This window comes from Mytilus galloprovincialis, chromosome 2 (assembly GCF_965363235.1).
Source record: "Mytilus galloprovincialis chromosome 2, xbMytGall1.hap1.1, whole genome shotgun sequence".
NCBI classification, from domain to species: Eukaryota; Metazoa; Mollusca; class Bivalvia; order Mytilida; family Mytilidae; genus Mytilus; species Mytilus galloprovincialis.
Genome location: NC_134839.1, coordinates 17,138,581 through 17,155,898, shown reverse-complemented (window position 1 = coordinate 17,155,898; position 17,318 = coordinate 17,138,581). Strand labels below are relative to the sequence as shown.

Below are 17,318 nucleotides of genomic sequence, written 5' to 3'. Positions count from 1 at the left end.
TGTATCTAGGTCAAAATAGTTTTCAATTTAGATAAATAGAAAAAACGACAGAGTTTTTATTCATTAAATAGCAGCATTTCCATAAAAACTAATTCATATTTCAAATAAGGATATGTGTATGATTGCAAATTATTATATTCTAGCGAAAGAAACTTGTATATTATTGAAAAATTATTACACCAGGTTTTTCGATAGACAAATTAGTAAACACATTTACAAAATTTTATCATCGGTTCAAAGACATCAATCGTAAATATAATTCAACACGCAGTTATCTTATACGTTCAGATATTTCACATTCAATTTTTTTATTGGAATATTCTTCACAATGCACACAAATAGCAGAATTTACTTCAGAAGCTAACACAACCTTTTAAAGACTTATAAAGAAAGGAGACACGGATTTTTCAGTGTGCAACACATTGTTTATGCTATTTCGTCACAGACAGAAACATATTACAGTCATTCCTTCAATGATATAATAGTAATATAAACATGTAAACCACATAATCAATCACAACGGACACCTCCCATAAATTCAAACAATACACCTGTACACCACAAACGAATAATAAAATGTGTCAGAGGCATGTATATTGTGTGAGGTTTATGTTATATAACAGATAAATTTCTGAAAGATAGAATAAATTTGTTTTATTTTGGAAAACTTTCTATTTATCTTAATACTTACCTAAAAATCCAGCAGCATTTGAAACGAACTTCGTTTTGTTTTTATTTTGTAGAAGATCACCTCTTGCAGTGTTTACCAGCAAATGCATAATGTCACGATAAGTTAAAGATGGACTGAAACAAGTTATTAATTACAATCATTTAAAAACAAATGTTATGAATCGGAATGTGAATTTTTATGACAAAACAGCAGTATATTGTAGGTCTAATTTATATGCATTAGGGATTATAAAAAAAGAAAATGTGGTATGGTTGTCAAATGAGATAACTCTCTACAAGAGACCAAAATGACACAGAAATTTCGAACTACAGGTCACCGTACGGCCTTAAACAGACAGCAAAGCCAATACCGCATAGTCAGCTATAAAAGGTCCCGAAATGACAAGGTAAACAATCCAATCGAGAAAACTAACGGCCTTATTTATTTAAAATGAATATTCGTTGGCTCTTTGATTAGTTAAGGTTGCTTTGACATTTGTTCGAATTGTTATGATACAGTGTTTTGCATTTTGAATTTATCGACTTTACCATTGATTAAGTAGAAAAAGGACTCTACCTCAATAATATTAATTTAAATGTAACGCATCTCCTGGTTAGCTGAAGTGTTTTGTCTATTAGCTCATATGTATAATTTAGTAATTTGACCATGACATCATCAATGTTTATATATACTACACTCAGTATTTTAAAATAGGGTTCATGTATGTATTATTTCTTTTCCTTTTTTTTAATCAACAAGGTTAGTTTTCAAACTAATACTGTAGGTGAATCTATTACTATTGTCTTTCTTAAGGGCATACGATACAGTAACAGGGGAGGTAGTGACGTTGCTAACGTAAAATGTTATTTTCGCGACGTCAAACTATGACATATCGAGAAAAGATGCATTTTTTGACTGATTTTTATCATTCAAACTGATTTAATTTGAAAACGAGTGCATGGACCCCTATTTTTTAAAACGACATTTTGTTTCATTTTGCAGGGAGATTATGTGGACCAAATTTTTTAAAGCTGTAAATAGTGCAATTTTTCTAATTTTGATAAATATACAGCAAAAAAATACGTTTTTTTCTCAATTCATGACCATTTGATAAATATGAGTTATTTCTGAATAAAAAATGCATAAAATTTTAGGATACTTATAAAATAAAGAAATTACAAATTATTTAATAAAAAACAATATGTGTTTATCTTTTAAAACAAAAAAAGTTATGGCTTTCTTTCGAAAGGGAAAATACGGCCACAAATCCGAATTTTGAGCAAATATACAAAATTTCGACCTCATTTAACTCAAAAAGTAGGACATGAAGGTATATTTTTTATAACATATTTGATTAAGTCAGGCAAAAAATAGCCTATAAGGAAATGTTTTATCAAACTGTAAATACGGGATCAAAACTGTATCGTATGCCCTTAAGCCTCCATCTAACATTGGTTTCGTTTTGGGTATTTTAGAATAACCCCTACATGTATAATATATTCCTATAAAAGTACAAAGTGTTATGGCACAATGTACATTTTGTCAATACAAAATATAAAGTATGTTTTAGTATTGGAGTCAACCAAGTAACATAACTGCATATTAGTAAAATCTTCCACCAGTCTGAAATAAAATGACATATCTTAATCAAATGCAAGCATTTGCTCTCAGTTACTTAAGGGAGTTCGATTCTCAGTTTCAAAATATTAACTTTTCACAACACTATTTTATAGTGATATGGGGATTGATAACGGAATTAAAAGAGCAATAAAGATATATATAGGTCAATGTGCTTGTTTTCGAGATATTGGCGGGAAAATATTCTCTCTTGACTTTTCATAGCATTAAAATTGATAATTCAAAGTTCTCACAAACTATTGAAAAATAAATTAAAATTTTATAAGACTTTAATAGATGGCTTATCGTTATACATGTAAGAGATTTATAAAAAGGAAAGTGGGCAAATTTTATTTAGGCATTCAAAATGATAAAACCAAAGTATTCCGAAAATCTGACAAAAATCCAAAAACATGACAAGCGAATTTCCTTACTTAAAAAATGTATAAATACTGACAATGAATAAATGTTGCATTGCTGTGTCTTTTGTGAACTGTTTAGATCAAAGGTTGTTTAGCTGTTTTAGTCAAATTGGTTTTGCTTGTGTTATGAACTGACATTTGTATAATAATTTACAAAGCTTTGAATGTGATTAGTTAAACATAAAAAAGACCACTTTGTTATTAACTAATTACTTTGCACTCAGAGCAAGAGCTACTGCACCGGATACCATAGGTGCTGCTGCGGAATTCTGGTTAAAATGCAATGTCGTGTTGTTGCCAATATCTGTTGTTATCTGAAAGAAAAAAATTGTCGAGGAATTCAATGTATTTAAAGGTATAATTGCTCCGGTAGATTTTGATGTTTTGTAATTTTGTACTTTGTAATACTATGAGTCGTGTTTAGTTAAATAGAATTTTGTTGAGAACTAACGATGTACATAGAAAAGTCATGCAACATTTCTTTCTAAAAAAACAGTGTGGATGATAAGCAACTTTCATATGGAAGACAACATTTCATTTAAATAAGTAGAATTATTTTAATTGACATAAGTTTTATTTTAAGCAAACCTGTGTCCAAGTTTTTATCATCAGGTTAAGCAAATATATAGAAAAAGTCAAGGTAAAGCCAACAAGAGTTTATCCTTAACTTTATATCTATACTGAGAGTCACACAATACAAATTATTAGTTCATCGATAATTTACCCAGCATACGGGATTAAAATATACTAACCACTTTAGTTCCACGACTCTTCTTTACACCTGGTCTTGTGGTAAAAGCTGCTACCATCATAGAACTGCAAGCTTCTCCGTTAGGAAGTTTTCTAAGATTGTGCTGAATACCTACCAAATATAAATATCAAAGTTTCTGTTTTCAAAACATACGTTAAATTCAGTTCAATACTTAAACAGTACTTTATAGATATTTTACATTTGCTATGAATAAAAAAGTGATCAATTTCAAATTCATTTGGTATTAAACATTAATTTGGAAGCTATACCGGTATGACATTGTAAAGCACAATAATAAGAAAAAAACAATTTGTTAACTGGAGGTAGTCAATTTACATCATTTGATGTTAAAAACTTGAAAAATGTATAATTTTCAATCAGCGTGAAGTTATCTATCATATGAACCGAAGGTAGCATTTTATCTTAAAGCCTACGTTTTTCTTTGGTTTTCTTTGTTTATCTTTTCTTGAATGCTATACTGCTATCACATGGATGAAACAATATATGTAGAAATCTTTTAATGAGTACCTGCCACAGAAATGACGTATCTATTGGTTACTAATCTGTCATAAGCACAGCTATCACGGAAAATGTTCGTTCTCCTACCACCACTATTTCCAGTAGCAAAAACATATACAGAACCACGACCTTGTCTACCCTGATAATAAAAAATGGCAATTCGGTACTTGATAGATAGAGGATTATTGCATACAGTGCTAGCAATTATTTCCTTAAAACAAGTTTATTATTTAAGTTATTGTGAATGAAAAACAAATATAAATATGGATCAAATCAAGTACACCTTTTAGGGTCACTGGACTTTAGTGACTCAACACAAGTTTTTTTTGCAATTTACTGGTTGTTTAATAAAACTTTTTCTAAAAGATAAACACTAGCACGTCATAGCAAAACAAGTGAGTAATCTATGTTTAAAATTTTATATCAAATATTTCTGTATGGAAGACTGTGGATGTTCTATAAAAATCTTAGTTTATTTGCCACAAAGTTTACTTTTTCTATTAAATGCAATGAAACAGTAAATAATAGTGCTTTGCACGAAGTTTCCCTTAGTATATGCAAATAAAGGCAACAGTAGTATACCGCTGTTCAAAACTCATAAATCCATGGACAAAAAACAAAATCGGGGTAACAAACTAAAACCGAGGGAAACGCATTAAATATAAGAGGAGAACAACGACATAACACTAAAATGTAACACACATAGACAAAATCCCACGAGAATAACAAATATAACATATATATATAACATCAAAACCAAATACATGAATTTGGGATGGACAGGTACCGTGACACGTCTTATCGCAATGTGAATTTACATTCAAAAATAAGAGAAAACAAACAACACAACGTTATAATGTAATACACAAAGAAACGAACTATAATATAACAATGGCCATATTCCTGACTTGGTACAGGGCATTTTTAAAGGGAAAAAAATGGCCTATCTCTATTATTCATTATATTTGTTGTTTTGATACAATTGCAGTTTGAAAAGTTCTTTTTAAACTGGCTACAGATGGGGTCATAAACGTACACATGATATTTTTATTCACACTTTTCGATTTGAGAATTTCAAATGAAATCATGTAGAAACTATGTCAAATTGTGTTACATGTTCTTTGCCTATGTTTGATACTGTTGTAAATGTGTAAATCTGGGAAGATAAAAGTTTGAACAACAGTTTTTTACCTATCAGTGTTAGTTTTCATTACTTCTCAGCATTATGATTTTTTTATAATCCAACTTTGTGTTCACTTTTGTTCAACACAAAATTTATTCATAAAGACTTAGTTGTAAAAAAACTGATGTAGTATGCTTGACAATGAGACAACTCATCAAAAGAGACTATATTATACAGAAATTAACAACTATACAGCCTTTAACAATGGTTCATGATTCCAAATTTGTTGTTACAGTGCAGACGTTTTAGATACCTTTTCGTATTTCTTTGTTACTTGTTTTCAGTCTGATAATGTTCCATTTGTTATGATTCCATTTAGTATTTTAGATATTTCAATTTTGCATTTGAAAAAAATGTTGTACAAACTAATTACTTTTAGATATATAATTCTTATTTTAAATCCTTTAATATACAAATGTTGTCTTATTTTTCAGGCCAATGTTTCAATAGAAAGAGCTGTACATGCATTCCTGTCTTATTCCTTTTAAAAATATGTAAGTTCTGATTCTAAATGTTATTCTTAACCGTGAAGTCAGCATCATTATTTATAGTTCTAATCCGTTTCAAAATTAATTTTTGACAGCAAAAGTTTTTTAAATCTATGTGTATAAATTGTATAGCTATTGATTTTTTTTAATCATGATAGAACAATAGACAACTTTCGAGTTCGATGCATTTCCGTCAAAAATTCTGGTTTTAGTGAACGTCATTTGTGCGTTTAGGGGCGTCGTCACTTCCATTCCAATGTTGAGCGAGTGGCTGGAAAACTATAATTCTATATTGTACGAATTATGCGACAAATTGAATTCTCAAAATTGACAATCAGCATTGATGTCATTAGGGAATTGTCATTAAGTACCTACAGAACAACCATTATTTCTAGTTTATCCTGCACAATGACGATCACCAAGACGCTTGATGAACGTAAATAGTGCAGGGATACAGGCGACCCCCTCTATCTGGTAAATGACGTCATAAAGGCGCGTATAATTGACGAGTTTTTTCCGGTGACGGATGAACTCGAAAGTGGTCTATTTAATGCGTTACGATATCCTCCTCAAATAATAAAATCACAACAGTTGCTTCGTTTGAATGTTTTTTTCTAAATTATCATCAAACTGATCTACATGAGTTTCATTTTAATCATATTGTCTTTGAAAACGTTTGAACTTTCACTAATAGTGACACAAATAAAGTAAACACCTAACCTGTTTGAAGTTGAATACGTGATTCATGAACATAAATGACTATAAAACATATTAATGAAAGCGAAACTCAACTCTCACGTATATGCCTTGTTTTGTTTCGGCTACTACATTTAATGTTGTTAAAAATATCATTTCGCAGAAAAAAGTTGAATGGTGATTAACAGCAATCAATATATAATGACAGGTTACTACATAATTACCGTAGTTGTTCCTTCTTGTAAGGCAATTTCTTGACTTGGGGTCAACGGATATGTTTTCGTACCAGTATGGAAATTGGCAAAACTACAGCTGTATACATCTATTACATCAGATTGGTGTGTTAGTAGACTCGCATTGAATGTTTCAAAAACAGAACTTGATGCTATCCTTACATCTGTCAAAAATAGATAAATCATAAATTATTAGAATTTTGGTTTGTTTAATTTCCATATCCATAGATCCACGAATTAAAATCTGCTGTAAAAAAAAGTCGTACGTACGTGGGTGCTCTCGTTGTCCTTGTCATAAACTTACAAACATCTAAAATTATTAAACATAAAACTCATTGGAAAATGTGTTACTTGCAGTTCAATGGAAATTAAATCGTGTGAAATATTATCTCCACGATTATTTGCGCATGTACATGTTATTCTTCTATTATGTTCTTGGAATTTTGCATCAATCATTGAAATTAATCTTAGTTAGTGTTTGTCTTTTTTTACCTCATGCATTCTTAAATGTACCTATCCAAAATTTATACAGTAGAACATCAATGATTATTAAAGAGCATTAATTATATTAGACGAATAAAAGACAAATTTCCACATGATGGATTGTTTGATTGACAACATATTTGTTAATGTAAAAAAAGACATGATAATGCTGGACCTTTTTCTGAAGAAACTACATGAAGTCAATTTTATCCTTTAACCTTGCATTCCGTCTCGTTAATAAATAATGCAAAATTGTGTGATTGTAACCATCGTATCTATCTTATCGAATTTTAAACAAAAGATATAAACTGATTCCTTTAGACTTATTTCGCCCAACTTTTTGAAGTTTTTGGTCCTCAATGTTCTTCAACTTTTAACTTGTCTGGATTAATAATTATTTTGATATGAGCGTCACTGATGATTCGTGTGTAGACGAAACGCGCATTTGGCGTATTAAATTATAACCCTGGTACCCTTTATATATATTATCAATCTTCCGAATGGTGAAATACTACCGATAAGATTGTATACTTTTCTAATTATTCAGTTACATTTAAATTTTTTATAGAACAAAATAACAGTGGTTAAGGACATAATGTTGAAAGGATGGTACGAAAAGGGAAATAAAGGGAATATCTTGTGAGAATTTAAAACCTGTACATATGCAGTCTGAAATTGTGACACTCTATGTGTTTCTTATGTCAGAAAATAGTACGATACATTAACTTGCCAACAAGTGTAGCTCCAAATGCAATTCCTATTATGCCCTGGTCATTCTTCTTCGCTGCCACAATGCCGGCTACTCGTGTTCCATGTCTTCAAAAATAATTTAAAAAAAAACAAGCGGAAATTAGTTAACTTAGTATTAGATACAATTATCAGTATCAATGCAATTGATTATTATATCTGTTTATACAATCATTTACATAGTAGTGAATTGCTTGATACGTTCAAAATTATCCATAAAAACCATGTGATAGTTTAACAATGTTCCATGAATAAATTATTGTAAAAAAAATAGTACCAAGTTTGTACAACCTCCTTTATATTTACGAATTCGACTTTAGAATAGTTCTGTGCTGCTGATAATGTCCACAGAACTATCACTAAATTGTAAGGAATTTGTAAGCATAAGAGATCTTCGAATGATTTGCAATACACTTCATACTACCTAAAATCTTGCTATGAGTAGTTTTTCGCCTAATCCGAGAAATTGGACTATAACTTTTGGTCAGAATTTCTTGAAATTAAATAAAAAAACAAGAGCGATTAAATCTTTGTTGTTTTATATTATTTCTATTTTCCAGGGCTACAGAACCTTTATAATTCAAATGAAAATCTACAGACGGTGCAAAATTTCAACTCAACATATTTCTGATGACAATTTTCGACTAAAATTAAAGCGAAATATTTTTAGAAAGTAACACTGTTTACTTTTCTCATATTTGTTTTTTTTTTACATTTCAAAGAAATATTATTGGTCCATATGGAGAGGATTTCCTAGTGATAGTAACCCTATGTATTAAAAAGTCTAATAATTTTGTTGTTGTGGTAAATGATATCGATTTCATCATGGATAGCTAGTGCAGTCCTATTGTCATTGATTATATCAAACAACGAGGAATATAATAGATATTGATATCAAATTTGATCAGTTTTTTATTGATAATGTACAATGAATTATTAATTATTCAACAATGATATATTTTTGCTGTGTTATTTTGAAAATCAGAAGCCACGTGACAATATATTATAAACTAAAATGTATGTTCGAAATGATATAAACAACGTATTTACTTACTTAAGTGATGCTTGATATTGTCTTCTCCGTGTAGCAGCAGATATGGGTCTCGTCTTAAAGAAGAAAATAATTATGTATTGATTACAAATCCAACGGCAATATATGCTTATGGAATATATATATATATATAAGTACGTCTGAGTCAGTGACAACTCTACAACAGATGTATCCATCGGATCGCCATCAATGATGGTGATACATGGCTGTGTACATAATGTATATACAACTCGTCTAAACATCAACCCAACAATGTTAGATCTGTAAATTTGCTTTCGCAAATTTTTGGTTCTTCCCTCGCCGGGATTCGAACCCATGCTACTGTGATATCGTGACACCAAATCGCCTGCACTACAGCCGTCCCGCTAAACCACACGACCACCTGGGCTCTCAAAAAAGAGCTTTCGCTATATGTTAGACTCGAATCGACGTCCGGCCTCTAATCGACGTCCATTCCTCAAATCGACGTCTTAATTTGACGTTTCATTCTCAAATCGAGGTCCAATGTGACTTCACGTAGTGCCAAAACGACTTCCGATTGAGTATATTCGTCTCTAATCGAGGTCCAAAATCAATACACTATTAACATGTTATGTAGGGTTCTTATGGCATCTTTTTCTACATTTCTACATACTTTCCATATAGATTTTTTCAACCCGAAAAAGGTTACATGCAAATTAATATTTATCTTGATAAAAAGTTAAGCCAATCGATCTACAATCTTTCCTATTCATATTTATAAATGACATGCATGCCACTGAGAAAACAACCCAACGACAAACCAAATGACACCTAGAGAGCATAAATCAGTCTTCAGCAAAACACAAAATAAAGAACTTCAGCCAATTGTTTTGAGAGTATTACCAGTCGGACCTGTTAAGAAACATATATGCAAGAAATTGGCATAATGTTTTTATATTGTGTTGTTACATCGCTGTTCCAGATCTGTCCGGAAGGGTTAAGTGCGAACACGCATGTTAATCCCAGCCATATTCAAGGTGTGCCTATAGTCCAGTGGTTGTCGTTGGTTTATGTCTGTCATATTTGTTTTTCGAAATTGTTTTGTTGTAAATTAGACCGTTAGTTTTCTTATTTGAATTTACATTACTCATGAATTGGTCTTTTATAGCCTTTGCCGTATTGGTTTTTATCATTGTTGAAATCGCCTTTAATTGCTCACATTTACTTTATTTTAACTCTGTTGAATAGTTTAACCATTGCAAAATCATAACCTTTTTCTTATTTTTATTTAAATCAAATCTTTAAAATCTACAAATTAATATCAAAACCTGTTTACATACTTATAGTGAATGAATATAAAACATTTTTTTTAGATAAATTTTATTTGTCACACATTATACATTTAAAAGTTTTAAGGTTTCAGCTGATATCGGTTTAGGTCAATTCTGTATTTTGTTTCCCGGCAAAACGAAGTCAAATAGAAAAGCTAAAAATTGGACATCGATTAAAGAAGCCAAAACTTGGCCGTCAATTTGGAATATTATTTTATTGTGACGTCCGATTTGGACGTCGATTTGATGAATGGACGTCGATCTAAGTCCTACATATACATATGTTTTCTCGGTATACGGTATATTTGTGTTTATTTATAATACATATGAATACTATTTATTTGAAGTGATGATCGTGATGATGTGAATATGCCAGTGATGACCCCTACGAAGGAAAATAAGACAGTATTAGTTATTGTAATAACATTTTAGGTACTTGCATTATAGTGTTTGCTCTTAACATAGAAAAGTAAATTGTTTAAAGAGATCAAAAGTAAATGTAAAGGGATTAGAATACATATCAGCAGAATTTCTATGTTATATGCATCAGAACTGTTCATATTGAAAAGAAGATGAACAAACATTGTCCATGTTTTGATAGTTGAATAAGGCAGCAGTGCTACTGATAACAAATAACATCTCAGGCGTGTTTCGATTAGTACACTAAGGACACATCTCAATTATATTTTCTGGAAAATTTGGTTATTTATTGTAGGTACATCAAACACTAACAAGTTTAACAGCTTAAGTGTGGCAATGGTTGAAGTAATAATAATATGACCGTACCAAGACAATAACAATCAAAACCAAGGATTAAACAAAGACTCACAAAACCAAAGGACATTTACAGCAACAGTTATAAACAATAAATAAGAAACAACACGAACTCCACTAAAATCCGTGAGTGAAACCAGGTGCTCCGGAAGGGTAAGCATTTCCTGCACCGTATACGGCACCCGTCCTGTTATTTCTTTGAACAGTTCGGTAATGTTGGAAGGTTATAGTGACTGAGGAAGAATATCAGATATGATTTCTGACACACTTTTGTCACAATGGCCAATCATCTCATGATGGCGACCGTAATTTTATTGATTCATAGCCCTGTTTAGCAACTTTTGAGAAAGCAGTATTCCTCGTTCAACAAAATCAACGTACTTTGAGCTAGCTCTAGAGTAACGTATCATTTGAGACACATATACCCCAATTGCTGGTGCCGCTGGGATGTTGCTACACAGAAATTGAAAGTTAGAATCATCGCGTTTGTCCTAAATTTTGGTATTTAACCTACCATCAGGAGTCTTTTCGAGAAAAAGGTCTAAATATGAAGCAGATTTATCTGTGTTGGTAGTATCTTTAATTTCAAGTTCACTTGGATATATTAAATGTAAGTGATCACTGAATCTAGTATTATTAAGAGACAGTACATCATCAATATAGCGAAAGGTGAAATTAAAAAACTGGGCTAATTTCTTTTCTCCTTTCTGTACAAGCCCTTGGATAAGTTCTGCTTCATAGGAATACAAAAACAAATGTGCAAGTAGAGGAGCGCAATAGGTACCCATTCGGGATTCTAATAGTCTGTTGGAAAACCAAACCTCCAAATTCAACAAATATGTTGTCAATTCAAAGTCCAGCATGGCAGTGATATCTGCTTTGATGTATTTTTTGCTTGACTCTGTATGATTTTTCACAAAGTAAGCTGAATTCCTGGCCAAAACTAAATATTTAAAACATCTAGTGCCCTTTTTGTTAAGGAAATATAAGCTGACGAGTTCTTTTTTAGTCGAGCTTTAAGTTTAGTATGTGGAATAGTGGTATAAAGAGTTGAAAAATCAAAGGTTTTAATGTTGGTATAATTTGTTAATGATTGAGATTGTAAATTCACCAATAACTTTTTTGAATTTTTCAGTATCCACATTTGATTAACACCACTTCTTGAATATGCCGTTTCAGAATATTTCTTAAGTCCTTCTTTAACTGCATTGAGTATGGCAGTAAGAACTTTATAAAGGGGTTAAGTGGAACACTTGGAAGAACAAATTCTTAAACAAATTCAATTACTTGAGATAAACTTTGAATGCTTACCCAAAATGACTGTCGTGACCTGAAACAAATGCACACATTTGAATATTTGTCACAAAGCACGCATTTTATATACTAGTTATCTACCTTTAATCATGATATAAAAAAATACAACATTTTTGTCATACCAGTACCATTTTATTTAATGTTTATCGTTTTTCTCACAAACTTTCCAACGTCTCATATCTTACCATTTCTAATTTAAACAAATAAAACAAAGTCACAAACTTTGTTATCAACTAATAGCCCTTTTATTTTAATGAACATATTTTTAAACTAACTTTAAAGATTATTGGTGACATTCTGCTGTTGTCTGTTCTATGGTCGGGTTGTTGTCTTTTTAACACATTTCTCATTTCCATTCTCAATTTTATTATATGCATGTTGACTTACCGAGATGGATTTGCTAGTTTACTTTTGTTTGTATACCCAGCATTCAGATTCCTATCCTAAAAAAAAAGAATTATTGTGTGAAATTGATATTGACGGAACAAACAATATAAATTGTACCAGATGGTATGATAGAAGAACAATGCTGCTAGTATCTTACGATTAAGACACTATATTCTTCATCAGTTTACGAAACGCTATAAGTTGCCATTAATGTTGTGCCTGCTTCTTTTATTGGACAAAGAAGACGGCCGTCAGTAAGACATTCGCAGTGCCACACGAGATGCATACTATAGTGTTTATAATCATTAAGCTGCAGTTACACATGAGGATATATGAGGGTAAATGCCTTGTACTAACAGAAATATTTATGCAATAAAGGCTAAACAATGCCAGATTAGATAGAGAGGAAATTAGAATACAATTATTGCTCTAATGCAATAACACATTTAAATAACTCTTTTTATCTGGAAAAGCAATGACACTTGAAATCACAAATAGAAATGTACTTCTAAAATATTTCTATTGACATTTCCTACAGTTTCTTAATTTTTCTAATGCTGATTGCAGTTTGATCATTTTACCTGCATGTCTTGAACATCTCTTTGAGTTAAATTTTTTTAATGGCATGTAAATAGACACAAAAACTTTCTTTATCAAAATTATTTTCTTTTTCGAGTTATTGTGCCATCCTTGAACTCCCTCTCATTATTATAGTCGACGACCGTCGGAGAACTTATGTATTAGATTGTTTGTACAATTGTTTTGAAAAACTATGATATATTTTCATCAGAATATTAAGCAAAAGTCAATCAATCAATCAATATAAACGTGTCGGCTTTATTCGAAATACCGATGGAGTGAAACTTGGATGAAATCCGATTTTCGTAAATGTCCAATAAAATAGAGAACAAAAACTGCTCGTAATGACATGATGATATAATGTCACATTCATGATTTACAAAATTAGAACAACATGTACAGCAGTGGACAGATAACAAGAAAATCTACTCACAATGTTAAGGTCTGTGTGGTCCTGTATGCCATTGTCGACTACACCCACAGTTACACCAGTACCATTTACACAGCTTTCCCAAGCTGTTAGTACGTTCATGTCATATCTTTTTGTCCTGGGATTGTGCTAAAAGATAGTGGTAAAACATTAAAAACACATCATTGAGGAAAAAATCCCTGAATTTGTGTTATGCTTGAAATATTTTAAAAAAAGTAAACAATATGGCACAGTTCATCAAAAAAACTTTGAAATCCAAAGCTTATAAAAAAGATGAAGAGCTTTAAACCAAAAGGTTCAAAAAGTATAACCACATCCGTGAAAGGAATCAGAGGTTTGCATGAGGGAGATACATTCCTTAATTTATAATAATTTCTAACATTTTATGACAGCAAATTTTGATAACACAACAAATCTGTATTTTCATGCCAGGCCTCACGGTCATAAAACTTTCGAGCATGATTTTTGTACTCAGACTCGGAAATCAACCAATCAAATTGCTGGATTTCATTTTTCGAGCATGATTTTTGTGCTCCAAGCACTGAGCAAAGTTTTATGCCTCTAAGGCCAAGTCCGAAGTACTGGCTACTGGGCTGGTGATACCCTCGGGGACTTACAGTCCACAAGCAGAGGCATTGACCCAGTGGTAGTTATAACATTAATGGTACCAATTTTCCTGCACCAGATGCGCATTTCGACAATACATGTATCTTCACTCGCTTCAGTGATGCTCGTGGCCAAATTATTTGAAATCCAAAGCTTTCAAAAAAGATGAAGAGCTATATTTCAAAAGTGCCAAAAAGTATAGTCAAATCCGTGAAAGGAATCAGAGCTTTGCATGAGGGAGATACATTTCTTAATTCATAATAATTTTGTAACAGCAAATTTTAATAACACAAAAAAATCCGTATTTTCATGTGTATTGCATTGTCAACACTAAACAAGTATCAAATGATAATTTCTTACTGGTTTACTTACAAGATACCACATTTTTTTCCATTCAGGATCTTCAATGCTCAAGTTGCAGTTTTGACATTCTACAAACTTGAAAAGAAACAGTATAATCAAAAGTGTGTAATTCATACGACAGTTAGTGTATGGAAAGTTAATATGATTTTAAACGATTAAACGATGGCACATTTAACTTATATTTTATGATATTTATCAATACGCCGACGTAATGAACTAGTGGTTGTGGTTCTTTTTGGGTTCTTTTGATTATCTGTTTGGTGAATTTAATTTATTTTATAAAAAGTGGTTAGCATTTAGACGCACAAGCCTTTTTCCTTGTGTAAACTTCATAATATATATTTTGATTTTTGTTTTTATATAATTGATATCTTTTTGATAATATAAACGGCCCCAATTTGTCTGCACCAGATGCGAAATTCGTCAATCAATGACTCTTCAGTGATGCTCTAGGTCAAATATCAAGGGTTAAGAGTCAAATACTACATAAGGTTTGAATTGTTTTAGTTCTATAAGGAGTGTAAACATTTACTATGCTTTGTTTGAAGTGTTATGCAAGTCGTTTTAAGTGTTATGCAAGTCTTTATAAATGGCAAATCGAATCTATCTTACACTCTACTATACATCGATAAAACGTCAAATGTTCGATTGGGGACATCAAAAAGTGAATTCATGAGAAAACTGTGTCATACTACATTCTTATGTTATTGTGTGTACGTTTTATGTATTGTTCTTATACATAATACCCGGGTTAGGAAAAGGGGTTTCATAGACAAGGCGTCAAATAAGTATTTTCTTCGAATTCTTGAATTCCAAATTTAGTAATGTGTTACGAACATGTACAAAAACCTGTGTTTTTAGTTGAGTTTGTATTTGTTTTTTCATCATATACTAGATATTGCAATTTCTTACCAACAGAAACTTGGAGACCCTGAAAAATATTTGATAGTATACTAGTAATCTAAAAAAAAACATATTATCATGACAAGTAATTGTACTAGAACTTATAATGATAAACAAATATTTAACAAAGGTAACTATCCACTCAAAGGCCTTCTCCAATCTTCGAAGACACCATGCCAATGCAGTATCAACCGATTAATCACATATCACCAATTATTAAAGAAATTCGGACATTTCCATTCAACAATCATAAAGTCAAATTTTAAACCACGTGATAACCTAATTTTATTTTTTTAGAATTTTGTTTTACTAAATATGTATTGAAAATAAGTATGATATAAATTGCATACTATAGATATTCCAAGTTTCGACTTTAGTGTTTATAAGCTAGTACTTTCACATCGATAGTTTGTGTGTTCTTTTTTGGTTTTTGTTATTTTGATCTGTCCGATGAATTAAATCCTTTTTAACTGATTTGCTTAAAGTTTGTTCTTATGTTTTGCTTTTATACCACTGCCACAGGATAGAAGATGGTTAGGCATCCGCAAACCTATTAAATTCCGCGGCTTTCAGTAGGTTAATTCCAAAGTTATGAGCTTGAAATTCAGAGGTGATCGTTTTGTTATATATCTTTTTTTTTTCTTTTTCTTGTCTTTTACATAAATATAGCTGTTAGTTTTCTCGTTTAAATTGTTTTACATTCGGAAAATATTGGTCCTTAATAGCTTGCTACGCAATATGGGTTTGTACAAGTAAGTATGGTATCTATCTGGTTATATAATTTTACAACCGGCTTGCTTAATGACACTGCTGAGTGAAGTTTCTTCACCAGGGTTTCACAAACCTTACTAAAAATGTGCTATCTTCATGCATACATAGCTTGATTTAGATAAGGAAACTCTTTTTGAAAGTTATGGGTTTTACTGCTTTTCGTGTGGTCTCACAAATTGATTTGACATGATTGCCACTTACGTGTATTGTGTAGACAAAACGCCCAAAATGGCCATTGTTACATTATAGTTCGTTTCTGTGTGTGTTACATTTCGGTGTCATGTCTCTGTTGTGTCGTAGTTCTCTTATACTTGATACGTTTCCCTCAGTTTCAGTTTGGAACCCGGATTTGTTTTTTCACTATCGATTTATGAATTTTGAACAGCGGTATACTACTGTTGCCTTTATCCATGCAACGGCGTCCTTACATTTTAAGCCTTATTTCTGTAATAATTTTTGGTAATTCGTTTTATACGATCACCAGCTGTGGCGATGTTTGCACTATTCATTATTACAGAAACTTACCAAATCAAAGTGATTGCTAACGCTTGTTTGGAGTTCATCGTTGAAGGAAGAACCATATCTAAAAAAAAACCATTATGATGATAATCAGGTTAAATTTTCAACAATTTTTGCATAACTCATTACTGAGTATTAGTTTTTACAAAAGATATAGGTCATAAGTCGCAAGTTAATCGTCTTTTCCGATCTACTAATTATTTTATGATATTTCTAGCTATACCCACTTCTAGTAAAACGACTGGCTATTTTACGTTTTGGCAATTTGAATAAGGAATAGCAAAAAAAGGATACATTTTATTTCATATAGAGACCGTTCAATATTGACGTGATGTTAATTTGGAACGTCAATGATGCAACAAAGACAAGTAATTGAAAATATAGTATTGAAAACCAAAACGTAAGGTATCGTTTGTTACGATGGAAAGATAATCTTAAGTTTTGTTCGAAAGACGCGACACTCTTATTATTGGTATAAATAACGTTAATTTAACACCTCATTCAAAAATGGAAAACAACA

At 31.3% G+C, this 17,318-nt stretch overlaps 1 protein-coding gene across 1 annotated transcript in view; it reads right to left on the bottom strand.

Moving 5' to 3' along the window:
* The window catches only part of LOC143063022 (uncharacterized), a 39,273-nt gene extending 22,414 nt beyond the window's left edge, over positions 1 to 16,859 (bottom strand). Inside the window, exons 1-13 of the mRNA XM_076234933.1 lie at positions 16,805 to 16,859; positions 15,518 to 15,536; positions 14,615 to 14,680; positions 13,640 to 13,765; positions 12,628 to 12,683; positions 12,238 to 12,256; positions 8,864 to 8,916; positions 7,793 to 7,878; positions 6,571 to 6,743; positions 3,989 to 4,118; positions 3,462 to 3,571; positions 2,923 to 3,023; positions 692 to 804 (exon numbers count right to left, since the gene is read on the bottom strand). Coding sequence (XP_076091048.1) covers positions 692 to 804; positions 2,923 to 3,023; positions 3,462 to 3,571; positions 3,989 to 4,118; positions 6,571 to 6,743; positions 7,793 to 7,878; positions 8,864 to 8,916; positions 12,238 to 12,256; positions 12,628 to 12,683; positions 13,640 to 13,765; positions 14,615 to 14,680; positions 15,518 to 15,536; positions 16,805 to 16,842 — 1,090 coding nt within the window. The 5' untranslated portion in view covers positions 16,843 to 16,859. The remainder of the gene's footprint in view (positions 1 to 691; positions 805 to 2,922; positions 3,024 to 3,461; positions 3,572 to 3,988; positions 4,119 to 6,570; positions 6,744 to 7,792; positions 7,879 to 8,863; positions 8,917 to 12,237; positions 12,257 to 12,627; positions 12,684 to 13,639; positions 13,766 to 14,614; positions 14,681 to 15,517; positions 15,537 to 16,804) is intronic.
* Positions 16,860 to 17,318: the final 459 nt, after the last annotated feature.